The sequence below is a fragment of the Sinocyclocheilus rhinocerous genome, unplaced genomic scaffold, assembly GCF_001515625.1.
Source record: "Sinocyclocheilus rhinocerous isolate Xijiao unplaced genomic scaffold, SAMN03320098_v1.1 scaffold1115, whole genome shotgun sequence".
Taxonomy (NCBI): domain Eukaryota; kingdom Metazoa; phylum Chordata; class Actinopteri; order Cypriniformes; family Cyprinidae; genus Sinocyclocheilus; species Sinocyclocheilus rhinocerous.
The window spans coordinates 1,538,178-1,551,874 of record NW_015658514.1 but is presented as its reverse complement, the minus strand read 5'-3'; the positions used below and the strand labels follow the sequence as shown (position 1 = coordinate 1,551,874).

The window sequence follows — 13,697 nt, the reverse complement described above, 5'->3', positions numbered from 1 at the left end:
TTATTATTATTATTTCTGCTGTTCAGCGCCATCTGCTGTCAGAGAGTGAATGTGCTTTCATCCAGAGCGTCTCTCACGCGCTCCGCCATGCGCCTCTCATCCCTGCTTGTTTACATCCGAGTGCGCATGCGTCTGTCACACAGCATAGAGCAGTGTTGTGCATTTGTAACCAGTTGATGGAAAAAGTATTCTTAAAATGCATTCAAAATTCTGAATAATTTGTAATAAATAATTATTATCTGTATTTTGAAGTACCCACGATAACAATATCGTGCATATTCATTATCGTGATACCGAATACCGGCACATGTCTAGTCCATTCCTTGCATGAAAAGGCTTCCAGATCACTGATAATCTTTGGATTTCAAGTTGCTACTGCTTTCTTCAAATTCCCCTAAATATTTTCAATGAGATTTTAAAGGGATAGTTCACCCAAAAATGAAACTTCTTCGGAACACAAATTAAGATATTTTTGATGGAATCTGAGAGCTGTCTGACCCTGCATAGACAGCAATACAACTGAAATGTTCCCAAGTTCAGAGACGTAGCAAAGAGATCGGTAAAATAATCCATGTGGCATCAGGGGTTCAACCTAATTTTACGAAGCTACGAGAATACTTTTCATACGAAAAAAAAAAAAAACTACTTTATTCAACAATTCGTCTCCTCCCTGTAGCGCCATTTTGGAGAGTATCAGCTGGACGTAAACAACGTATGCTGTTCTGTGTCAGCTGCATCACGCCGGATCTGTTTCCTATGTTGTTGTGATTTGATCTCAACGAAAACAGCGTATCCGTGTGACGCAGCTGACACAGAACAGCATACGCTGTTTATGGCGCTATAGGGTGACGCGGAGGAGACGAATTGTTGAATAAAGTGGGTTTTTTTTCTTTTGCGCACATATAACTGCAGATGAACCACTGATGTCACATGGATTATTTTACAGATCTCCTTGCTACGTTTCTGGACTTGGGAACATTTCAGTTGCGTTGCTGTCTATGCAGGGTCAGACAGCTCTCAGATTATTTATTTTTCTCTGCGACACTTTTCCTACTGTGTTAACAGAAAAATGTCAAACGAATTTAGTATTTTGACAAGACGAATAAAAATAGCTAATAGGCTATTTTTGTACAACCTACATTTTTAGTTATTTTTTTCTCTCTACCACACTTTTTCCCTATTGTGTTGTAAATGTTAAACGAATTGTATCCTGACAAGACGAATAAAATTTTTTATTTTCTCCGACACTTTTTTTCCTACTGTGTTGCATAAAATATTAAATTAATTTTGTGAAGGATGTTCAACTCGGTTTTGTTTATATTTTGCTTAGCCTATAATTTTAAATGACAGATGTATTTATTTATTTTTCTCTACGACACTTTTCCTACTGTGTTAACAGAAAAATGTCAAACGAATTTAGTATTTTGACAAGACGAATAAAAATAGCTAATAGGCTATTTTTGTACAACCTACATTTTTAGTTATTTTTTTCTCTCTACCACACTTTTTCCCTATTGTGTTGTAAATGTTAAACGAATTTTATCCTGACAAGACGAATAAAAATAAGAAATACAATTTTTGTACATTTTTATTTTATCTGACACTTTTTTCTACTGTGTTGCAATATATATTAAATTAATTTTGTGTCTTAAGATAATTCATATAAATTCAAGTCAAAGTCAATAAATTCAAGACTCTTGACAAGACGAATAAAATAACATACAATTGTGCAGACTACACTTTTATTTGTTAGCCTATCTCTCTTTCTTTCAGTAGCGGAAATTTAAATGTGAGATTCTGGAAACGAGATCTAAATTTAGCGGGAACGGTCGGGTTGGGAAGAAAATTATTATTATTATTATGATATAGCTGTATTACAAAAAAAAATTATACAAAAAAAAACAAAAAATCCCATAACTCAAAAACATTACATTATATATTGACATTGTCACTTTAAATTTAACTGATATAGATGCAATTTAAAAAAAAAATATTTAGAAAAGCTAACATTTGTAAATTATTACAGTCTCTGGGGGTTGAATAATTTAAATTGCAGTTGTATAAATTGTATTTATTTATTTGTATGATTTTGTATTTTAATTACATGCTTCACTGTTCACTCCCAACTATATTTTCATATATTATTTGTCATCCATGTGTGCCTCATTAAAGGTGGGAAAGTGATTTTTCAAAACGCTTTAGAAAACTGATTCGGGCCGAGTAGCAAAACAAACTTGTAGCCAATCAGCAGTAAGGGGCATGTCTACTCATGATGTGGAGGAGAGAGCGTTCAGTGCACAGGACGGATATTAGCGAGCCGAGCGACAGAAAGATAGAGATGGCGGATAAAAAAAACAAAAGAGGAAAACGTCTGCGGAACAAAAGAAGACGTGTGTCAATACGTCATAAATAGAACGCAGCAGCAGTTTTCTGTTAGGGATTTGTCGTGTCGTGCCGCGCCGCATCCAGTGTAGTAGACCATATAGATATGTATATATATCTATGGTGTAGACAGCATCACTGATTATAATGAGTTCCATAGTATTTTGTCGCGCAGCGCCACTCGCTTTGAAATCACCAAAACACATACATACACAACCCAGGCAACGATAAGTAAACAAAGCAAAACCAATGTTACACCGTGTCTACACCGGACGTGAGTGGCGCGGCGCGTCAAAATACTACAGAACTCATTATAATCAGTGATGCTGTCTACACCATAGATATATATATACATATCTATGGTCTACACTGGATGCGGTGCGGCACGACACGACAAATCCCCGACAGAAAACTGCTGCTGCGTTCTATTCATGATGTATTGACACAAATTTCAAATGATTTTCAACGGTCGCTTTGTCGCGTCCAGTGTACTAGACAGACTTTAGCTGTTGCGGTGCAGACACGGGTGTTACTCACCTATTGAGAAGAAACAAAGCAACCTTGGTGTCCGATCGCAGGCCTCCGCTCCTTGAGTTCTCTCCAGCGCAGGAAAGCTGATCCGATATTTACACGGGTCCTACTTCTTGCCTTAAACTGGAAGCTTTTGTTCCGCAGACATTTTCCTCTTTTGTTTTTTATCCGCCATCTCTATCTTTCTGTCGCTCGGCTCGCTAATGTCCGTCCTGTGCACTGAACGCTCTCTCCTCCACATCATGAGTAGACACGCCCCTTACTGCTGATTGGCTACACGTTTGTTTTGCTACTCAGCCCGTATCAGTTTTCTAAGTTTTCGCAAAATCGCTTACCCCACCTTTAACTTGTTTACTGCCAGTATGGGGAAAGGAGCAGGGCATCAATTACATTTCTGCCTATATTTATCCACGCTGCTCCGCATCTTTAAAGGTCGGAGACATGTCACATGCTATGACGACGAAATTAATTTCTATGTATAACATACTGAGGTAGTCTTTTTTTTATGGCACACTTTGTCATTAAAATAAAAAGCGTCGTGTAGACTCATCCGTACCTCTTGTCCGTCAGTCCCCTGACAACAGCCAGCAGCAGAGCCTGAACGCAGAGGCGGTTCGGAGGGCACTCGCCCGCTTTTCTGCTGCCTCCAACGGTCAGTTTTCGCTCGGGCCACCGCTGGACGAGCACACCGACGGCCAGAGGACGGCTGTGGGTGAAGGCGGCGTCCAGCAACGCTCGGTAGAGCTCCCGCGGCACACAACTCAACCAATACTGCGAAGAGCTGTGGTCGCTCACCACCTCCCGAGCGCACATCTTCACCAAAGACAGCACCATCTGTGCACAAAAGAGGACGGCATCAGAGATTATTGCTACAAATCAGCATGTTGAATAATTAATATGAGAGTAAAGAATCGTCAAACCTTTCTTTCCCCAGAATGCCCCGAAAGCAGCTACAAAATGATCTCCCTCATCACACTGTAATCCTGCATACTAACTACATGTTGCATTCAATCAGACTTGTTTAAAAGCCATCTGAATGTCGCAAGCGTCTTAAATGTCTACAACTCTAAATATAGGATTTAATATGATCAACCTTTAGCGGGTTGTAGATAATTAATGCCTGCTTTATGGCGTGAGAACAATACGCTGAACATGAGCAACGGACATGTAAAATATAACTCTGTGTGATCTAGATAAATCGTAAAAAAAAATTTTACATTTCTGGAGTGTTTTTCCAAGCCTTTCCGACTCCCCTGCCTGATGTTTACGGCTGAACATAGTCGCCCTTTGATGACGCGTTTATTTGGCTACGATCCAAATAACAGCGACGATATGTACGAATAAAATATCACAAGATCAACGAGAAAGATAATAGATAATGAAGATTTGCAATTTCTGACAAGAAAGAATTGGGTTTGCGTTTTCATAATATATACATTTATCGCAAACAGCTTTAAGGTCAACAAATGGATTGGTAGTGGTTCATTTTATATTATAAGGCGAGCACACAGGTTTTTCTGTAAAGAGTGATTGTTACACTATACCTTTGTCATCTTTTGATTTTAGTTTTCAAAGTTTGTATGAGCAATATTATATTTAAAAATTTTTTTAAAATAAAGTTCTCAAGAAGAGTTATAATATAAGTTATAATGGTTGAGTAAGTATTTTGAGTCACTGAAATGAAGAGATAAAAGTGAACATTAAAGAGATAAGCCCAAACTGGTGATTAACCTGTACTTTTATTGTCACAGATGCTATCTGGCAACAAGACCATTCACATTTTTCATTCACGATTCGGGTGCACCAGCCTTGAAAGCTTCAACAATATTTGGTTTGCATGTTTACCATTCAGCTATGCAAAAAAATAACAGTTGGTAAACTCATAGCAAAGCCCATATTACAGAAAGCCAAAGAAATTGCAGCAACAAAAGTGAAACCTGCAGACATATAATACTAAAAATCAGTGCAGTGTGTACTAAAATAAATGCATTTCAAATAATTAAGTTTACCAAAAAAAGCTTTATAGTTCAATCTTATATAAAGATTTTAGGAAAATAAATCTAAAAATGTCTAGAGCTCGTTTGCTAGAGCACGATGCTACCTATTCCAGGATCATTGGTTTAAATCCCAGGAAACATATGTAGAGTGGGGAAAAGTACCTGTTAAGTTGGTTTTGATAAAAAATGTTAAATGACAACATTCAGATACACAAGCTTCAAACCTTACACAGCTTAAAAAAATTAAAAAAAACGGTAAAACGTGAAATATTAGGAGAACCAATAAAACAGAGGGGCACAAATCCAGAAGGCATGCATTCTTTGAATTCGAAAGTGTGTTCATATTCTCCACTGTCAAAACGCTGGTGACTTTCATTCACTCCTAGGATGAGCTGGTTTCCAGTGGTTTTTGTTTGTCTCAGCCAATGCTTAAACGAGTCCTTGTCAAACCTTGTCCAAGCAGCTCTCCTGGAATTCCTCTCAGCCACAGTTTGTGATCTTTAGAGGCAAATGGGAGGTGTAAAATTAACTTATTTCTTCTCCTCAATCCACAGTGAAGTAAAAATTAAACGCATACACTTAAGAAAATCCCCAGAAAATAAAAGTTTTGAAAGTTTTTTTTTTTTCTTCTAAAAAAGGAAAGAAGAAATTGGGTGTAAATTTAACGGCGAGGCCCTTTAGCTGAAGCGCAGGTTGACATCCCTGAGAAAGCTTTAGACACACAGAGCTCGGGGGAACCTGAAAAACAGAACAGAAACCTTTTTAAAAGACTATGGCAAACACATATATAGAGATGGCTCACAGACCTATTACATATTGTACAAAGCACAATAGTTTTTTTTCCAGTTTTAATGGTCTAGGACAACTTGAGCCCTCATGGATTCTATGAAGATGTCTTCATTAAAACAATCTCACCTGTCTTCCATGAAGCTGTCCACTTCCTCTTCATCATCCAGCTCCATGTCCAACTCATTGTCAAGGCCACTGCAACCATAACTACTGAGGACACTGAAAAGAACATGATGTTTAAAAAAGAAAATGGCTAGAAAATGACTTTTATAATGTGTGTACAGTGAGTGATTACTTACCTAACTGAGCGGCAAGTGAAAAATACAATGCGTTTAAGTTTCTTGTTGTAAAAGAAGTAGTTGAAGGACCACAGGCTGCCTTCCTCACCAAAGGGGTCAGAGTCAAGGTCTGGGTTGTAGCTACAAACAACACAACAATGGCTGTTATTAAAATACATGTACAGAACACATTTAATGAGGGAGAAATCATTTCTTGTCACACACCTATAGATGTCACAGCCCTGCAGGTTTATCTCTTGATCAATGGCATTCCACAGTTCTGGTCCTAAAGAGTTAAACTGCTCTCCCACAGTAGAACAAAGGCTGCTGTTAACAGAGTCGACCACCTGGAGGACACAACCAGTCTGTTAGGAAACAATCATACTAAACTACATATTTTCCAGTTACAAAGAATTTCATATCGAGATATATTATTACTGACAAGTTAAATGTTGAGCACCCAGCATGCACTGCAACATGAATACCTTTTTTGCTGTTTGCTGACATTAGTTTTTTTTTATTTTGCTGTTGTTTTGTTACTACTGTTATTTGTTGTTCTACATTTGTTGATTTTCACCATTCTTGAGATTAGTGTGTCAAGTGTTGAGGTTCATATACAACCCTTTCAATCTACATCCCAAATATCATTGTTTCTGAAAGATGATTGATTTACTGGATTACTAACTGAAAATTTTCAAGAACGTTGTAGTTACCTATACAAAGTTATTGGTGGAATTGAGCATTTTACAATTAGTGAACAAATTAAAACTGACAAAAAAGGAGTGTTACTTAGGACAATTAAGACAATCATTGACAGAACTTATAAATCTGATTGCATAATGTTGCCTTGAATTTGTAACTTTTCTCAACAATTCTTGACAGTGCATCTAAAAACCTTTGTACCTGACATTTAATAACATAACATCACATAAAAAGTTCTTTACCCAGCAGAAACATTATCGCGATACAATGGAAACCAGTCATACTAACCCAGTTAACGCTGGGCTCTCGGCTGAACTCATGGGCACGGGCAGCACTGAAGTCATAATCAGGCCGGAACGACTCGTTCAGGGTGGTGATAAGGTAGAACAAGGTCTTCCTGCAACACTTATCACTTAGTGGATTTTCTCCATCCTCCCCACTCTTCCCCAATCTAAAAGAAAGCGCAGGAGAAATATTGTGTAGTGTGCCCACCAAGGTTATTATAGTTTTGAATTTTTTTAATCGTTTTATTTTAATATCGTTTTCAAATTTGCTATAAAATTCAGTTTAGTTTTTATTAGTTTCATTAATATTTTTGTTAGTTTTATTTTAGTTTTTATTTTGTGAACACATTTTTATTTAGTTTTTATATAGTTTAGTTTCAGTTTTAAAGTTCAGCAGAATTAACAGATCACTTCCAGAGCGCAGCCCAAAGACATACGTAGGCATAAATTAACCTTAGTGAGGCAAACATATAGCGACACAAAATTAAGGCATGCTGAGATTGATTAGATGGTAAAAGTATACAAATATACGCCAAAGAAAGCGGTCAAGCCTGTTTTACTAAATTAATCTATACAAGTTGCGCTTAATGTCATATCCAATTATGTGTGTTGAGATATTTAGTATGAATGTAGCCTGATTTGGTTATATGTCTTTTCTTATTTAACCATAATCATGATATTGTAACTGTGGTGTCTTGCTCACTTTTCCGTGAACAGCCGTGCATCAATCAAAACTGGGACTAATGAAATTCAATAATAACGGCAATCGCATTTAACAGTAAAGGCTTATATTTGAATGTTCTTTTCATTTATAAAGAATTATAAGCGTGTGCATGATGTGATTTAGCCAATGCACATTTGTTCAAAAGCCTGGCAGAGTGATCACAAGATGCTTGGCTAAAGTTTTGTGTTGTTTACAGAAAGGATGTGCGTTCTCATCTTTTTTTCTGTTAATTATCATGTTGCGCTGCATGTCTGTTTTTCTTCAAAGCACCAACTTAGATTGCCTAATGTTGGTTTGATTGCTTGTGTTACATGATCAAATAAATAATCTTGCTTACCTGATGTAATAGATTTAATGCGGGCGCGGTTCGCGACTCGCAGTCTTTGTCCAACGGGTCTGGTCTGGTACAGAATTAAATTAGTGCTGCTGTCAGATAATGGGTCGGGTGTTCTGTTAAGTACTGCTGGTGCACCAAACCCAAACAGGACCCGTGCAGGCTTTAAACTGCTTTGCGTCTCTCCATCAGATAACTCCATGAGCGTGATGCGCCATTACAGGTAGGCTATTTCCCTAAACCTCCACACAGCTCGTATATTTTTCCGCCAAGGGGTGAGAACGTAATGATTACGAAAACGATTATTTATTTTTGATAATTATTATTTTATTTCAGTTAGTTTTTCAATAACTGTTGTTAGTTTAGTTTCGTTTTAGTTTTTCAATTATTTTGACGTTTTTATTTTATTTCAGTTTACGAAATTGTTTTTTCATCAATCGTTTTAGCCTTAGTTTTAGTTTTCGTTTACGAAAATAACCTTGGTGCCCACAATAGCTGAGGTGAAACCTATGGTTGTGTGTTAAGGCTTACAGGTTAGGGCTTGGAGCGCTGCTGGACTGAGGGGGTGACAGAGCTTCAAGAACATGTGGCTCCCCCTCCTGACAAAACTGCTTAAACATGTGCTTGTCATCACCAGCCATCTTACACGAGTAGCTCTCAATCCTACAGACAGGAAAAGAGAAAACGAATAAGAAAGGGATTGATTTAATTATTTCATGACTAAACAAACAATTGCACACACAAATATCAGCATAATATATTGTTTGGGATTTATATAAGATACAACAAACTTTTTATATTGCAGTAAAATCTAAGCTATTTAAAAAATGCTCAACTGCTGGGTTTTTCCAAAACTATATTTTTATGCTTGGCTAAAATGTCACGGATGTAGAGCGAGGGGGGAGGACATGGGAATATCGTGTGTGTTTATCTTTCTGGCTTATGCAAGAGAGGTTGTGCAACTTTAGACAGTCCCAGTAACAGTCCACAGACATGATTATTTATATGTGAAGGGCAAAGGCTGTAGCAGGACGCGGAGGAAAATCATATGATTTGGGACACTGTAGCCCTGTGTTAAAGCTCCATAAATCAGTGGAAGAAACAAGCAAATGGTGGAGAACAAAGGTTGAACTGTATCATAAACCGTATGCGTCTGGTGTGTAAAGATCAGTTTGAGGAAAGACACGTCACACTGAAGTAGACAGTTTGAAAGTAGGGCTGTAACAAGATACTGATGGTGTCTGTTAGTAAATAGAGATGGTATGCAATATGCATGCACTGGTTAGTTAGCCTCTTCACTAGTTTTAACTTGTACAAGTACACTGATGTGAGCACTACTAAAAGATATACAAATGGTATTGGCATCTGTGCTCTGAGATACCACATTTGATCTCTCTGTACTGTACTCTACACTACACTAATCCAATAACATGATTAAATGCTAAAGAAGCTGGCAGATCATATGAAACTCAGCTGTGTTTACATGCACCCCTAAATAACAACAGTGGTATGTGTTAGAGGACACTACAATCTGCGTCACGGGTACAATAATCGCGTCTTTACTCTGGGTATATCAGACCCCCTTATCCTTACATAACATATTCACAAAGTGAAAGAAAACAATACAATATAGCCTAGTTTTAAACCTAACATCAGAAAGATAAAGAAAAAAGTAGTGTACAATTAGTAAAAACAAATAAATTGGATTCAATATCACTTACGTCACCGTGACATCATTTGAAGTTGTTTGAACTACTGAACTACACAGTTGCTAAAATGACACTCTTTTGACATGATGAGATAAGATTTGCTATCATTTATAATAATTCAGCAACTTTCTTATTCTGATGGTTCAAGCACTGAGCTGAAACATGCTAATGTTTGCACTTTGCAGAGTAAAAGCTAAAATACTCATGCACATGACGCTTGGACAATAAAAGAACCACAGGAAGAATCAAAATGTGTGTGTTGATGTGTGACAGGATGTTTACCAGAACAGACACCAGGGGTGTATTCCAGAAAGCACGGTTAACTTACTGTCAGCTAAACCCTGAACTTTCGGTTGATTAACCCCAAACCTTGCTTACTCGAGGTATGTGGTTCCCAAAACGCGTCCGGGAGTAAGTTAATTCAACTCAGAGTACGTTCCTGGTTAAGACTCAAGACATTCTCAACAGAGCGACAAATCACTATGGAAACGGATGCTAAGAAAAAGCGCGCCATACTGTTTCTTTCTTCTTCTTTTGTTCAATGGTCGTTTACATGCTTAGTGCAATTATATATTAAGTAATATCAGATATGTATTTTAATTTAGAATTTAGACATTATAGAAAGTACGCGTGTGCTGATAGCTCTAAAGTGAACTAACCCTGGAACATAACCTGCTCCGGAGCAGGTTATCTTCAGAGAGCAAGTTGCTATGGTTACTTACATACCCTGAAAGCAACCTCAGATTTTGGAACCGAAAGCTGAGGTTATCCGCTCGCTTATCCTCAAACATACCCGGGTATGTCACATAACCTGCTTTTTGGAATACTCCCCTGAACACAATAATTGTGTTCAGACACAAAAACAACCTAAATCCAGGGTTATTGCTCCTTTTGACCAATGAATTTCCATGAATTTTCCAGTTGTTTGCATGTACTGGATAAGGATTTTTAATATTTTTACAGAGTCTGCACTCAGAGAGAGCCATCTGTACCCAATTACATACTTCAGAGTAGGGCTGTGCAATTAATCGCATGCGATTGTCATGCGCATCTCATCAGTAAAGCCGTTTCCATGATTGGTAGTAAATCGCCATCACCTGCTTTCAGATGGAGCGGCATTTACTACATAGTAGTTAGTTCACTGACAAGCTAGGCAATATCACGTTCATAATCTAATGCGATTCATCTGCGATTATGAACGCGAGATTGCCTAACCGGCTTTACTGACGAGATGCGCTTGACAATCGCATGCGATTAATTGCACAGCCCTACTTCAGAGCTGTATATTCATTAATCTGTGCATTGGTTCTAGACATTTAAATTATTTAAAGGGATAGTTCACCTAAAAGTGAAAATTCTGTCACCATTTATTCACCCTTATGTCATTCATTAAACTTTATGCCTTTTATATTCTAAACACAAATGAAGGCATTTTAATGAAATCTGAGGAAATTTATGTCCCCTCAATGACAGCTCATTCTACAAAATTTTTTAAAGATTCACAAATTCATAATGAGATCTTTAAAAATATTTGATATGAACAGAGTGGTTTGATTCTAGTCTTCCGAAGATAAATGATCACTTTACATGATGAACAGATTTAATTTAAGCTTTTATTCATATATATACTTTGATCAATGCATATACATTGAGCACTACATAAAAGTGTTGTTGAAGAGTCAAAGTTTGGAATGACATAAGGGTGAGTAAAATACAAATTTTTCATTCTTTATGAATTTGCAAAGCCTGAACACACTTTAAATTTTGTTATATTCCCAGGTGTTACAGGGTACCCACATTTTTGTAAATCACAACCCTTAGAGTTCAAAAATGTTCAAAGGAAAAAGCATTTGCTATTATTTTCAGGGTTCATACCTGCCAAGGATGTGAGCATCTCCAGTTTCAACACACAGCTGGGAGCTCAATGCCTCAAAACGGGAATTCTCTAAAAGCTTCATAGCTGGAAAACAAAACACATACACACTTATCAGAAGCCAAATATCTCTTATTTCATTGTGTGTGAGAGTAACCTGTTACAATATAAACTATTTATTGATGCAACTAGTTGTATCGAGTTCAATTGAAACAGTGTAATGGAGATGCCCAAATGGAAACATTTGGGTGCGTGCAGCGTTTCTTATTTACATGCAAAGTAAAACGACTCCCCCTTAGTGCATTACGTAAAAACAAATTTATGTACGGACTGCATAATTGGCCGTATAAACAGGAAAATAGTATTTTCATTTAAGTAAATGCATACTTTTCGTTTTTATGGCATTAATTGCAAAAAAAGACCACACATAAAACGGCGTTAAATTATGAATTATTTGCTGACTTTACGTCTGAAAACTGTAAGACAATCGTAACAGCCCATCTGCCTGTCCACGTCCCCCAACAACAACCGTTTAAGCACTTCCTACTTTATAAATCGACCTGGGCGTGTGGGGTAAAAAAAAAAACAGTAAAGTGGGGACATTTTATTGATAAAATAATAAACAAGACAAAACTGCATTATGAGAGAGCAAAGTGGTTTAGGAATAAATACATTCTATTATTTACATCCAGCAACAGCAACTGATCTACTACTGACCAGCTAACGTTATGGTTTATGATACTGACGACATACTGTATCACAGTGTATATCAATTGTAATGCTTACCTTTACTGTTGTACTGCCACTTTCCAACTAAAAACAAATCTGGGCGAATGGAGTAACGTTAACGTTAGTAAGTTCGGCTCACAGACAGCTCGGTTTACGGAGTTGTTCAACTAACAACACAATACAAGCTAAAATGCTCTGGCGTCTACGCGCGGTGTGGACAACAATAAAAAACGTTGTGCAATATGAATTCACTAAATTTGAAAATGACTCGGTCGAGACTGACATATCCTGCAGGCGTTTTCTCTTACTGCAAAGCTTCTTATTTCGACTAAACGCAACATAAAATTCAGCGATTGTGTCGAGCTCCAAGACAGCGACTGCAGCAGCATCCCCTTACTTGACCTACAACAAATTTACCTTCTAAAAACGATTTAAGCGTCGGTTTAAATGACGCGACTTGATTAACCGATGCTTAAATTAGTACTTGCGACCTCTCGCTAACGATTATGTCTCCTATTTCTTGTATTATGCTAGTAAAAATCTCGAAAACATCCAACAACACTCTCTATATCCTAAAACAGTATACAAACCACGCCTCTTCTGAAATATTTCCGTTGATGATGACCACGCCCACTGTGTGGTCAGGAAAATACTATGGACACTTCTATTGGCTACTTAGTCTGTCAATTAAATGTACTAGACATTCTATTGGCTAAATGGTCACGTCATTTAAAGGGATCATATGATGCGATTTCAATGTTTCCTTTCTCTTTGGAGTGTTACAAGCTCTTGGTGCATAAAGAAGATCTGTAAAGTTGCAAAGACTAAAGTCTCAAATCCAAAGAGATATTCTTTATAAATTTAAGAAACAACCACGCCTACCTAAAACGGCTCGTTCTAACACGCCCCCACATGTCTACGTCACTGTGTGGGAAGATTTGCATGTTCAGGCAAAGAAAGAAGGTGTAACTTTTATTCTCGCTGTAGCATTGTTGCTGCCGCCAGCACCACTGCCATGTTGTGGAGTCGCTGTGTGTTTTGTTATGAAAGCGAAACTACTTTGTTTGGTCTTCCAAAAGAGGACACGACTAGAAATCAGTGGTTAAGTTGTATTTACAACACTGTTCCAGAACAGTTCAAACCAAATATTCAGATGTGTGCAGCACATTTTATGGAGGACTTGTTTCCTGATTCTGGCAGAGTAGCCTACAATGCCGTCTACACACAAAGGCTGTTTCTATAAAGTGGGGCAGTTCCAACTTTGCAAGGACACTCTGGCGCTTCTGATTCACAGCCTGTAAGTACGTTTTTTATATTTAAACTATTTGCCACTGACGATTCAAACGCGAGTTTGAGCAGTGTAGA

At 37.5% G+C, this 13,697-nt stretch overlaps 2 protein-coding genes across 4 annotated transcripts in view; both read right to left on the bottom strand.

Moving 5' to 3' along the window:
* The window catches only part of LOC107722409 (leucine-rich repeat-containing protein 14-like), an 11,146-nt gene extending 6,864 nt beyond the window's left edge, over positions 1-4,282 (bottom strand). Inside the window, exons 1-3 of one of the 2 annotated variants that reach the window (XM_016530767.1) lie at positions 4,131-4,282; positions 3,834-3,903; positions 3,470-3,747 (exon numbers count right to left, since the gene is read on the bottom strand). In XM_016530767.1, coding sequence (XP_016386253.1) covers positions 3,470-3,747 — 278 coding nt within the window. In that variant the 5' untranslated portion in view covers positions 3,834-3,903; positions 4,131-4,282. Of the gene's footprint in view, positions 1-3,469; positions 3,748-3,833 lie in introns of both variants that reach the window. The other variant, XR_001637807.1, reaches the window with a different exon arrangement.
* Positions 4,283-4,633: 351 nt separating this feature from the next.
* On the bottom strand, positions 4,634-12,931 carry LOC107722415 (repressor of RNA polymerase III transcription MAF1 homolog). Of its 2 annotated transcripts, XM_016530775.1 has the most exons (9): positions 12,390-12,931; positions 11,606-11,690; positions 8,553-8,684; positions 6,968-7,130; positions 6,203-6,324; positions 5,999-6,118; positions 5,826-5,918; positions 5,613-5,648; positions 4,634-5,408 (listed from the first exon to the last, which is right to left on the bottom strand). In XM_016530775.1, exons 2-8 carry the CDS (start codon positions 11,686-11,688, stop codon positions 5,624-5,626), a joined length of 738 nt encoding a protein of 245 aa, XP_016386261.1. In that variant the 5' UTR covers positions 11,689-11,690; positions 12,390-12,931; the 3' UTR covers positions 4,634-5,408; positions 5,613-5,623. The 2 variants fall into 2 exon arrangements, with proteins under 2 accessions (XP_016386261.1, XP_016386260.1); XM_016530774.1 differs by having other exon boundaries at positions 4,634-5,648.
* Between the last annotated feature and the right edge of the window lie 766 nt (positions 12,932-13,697).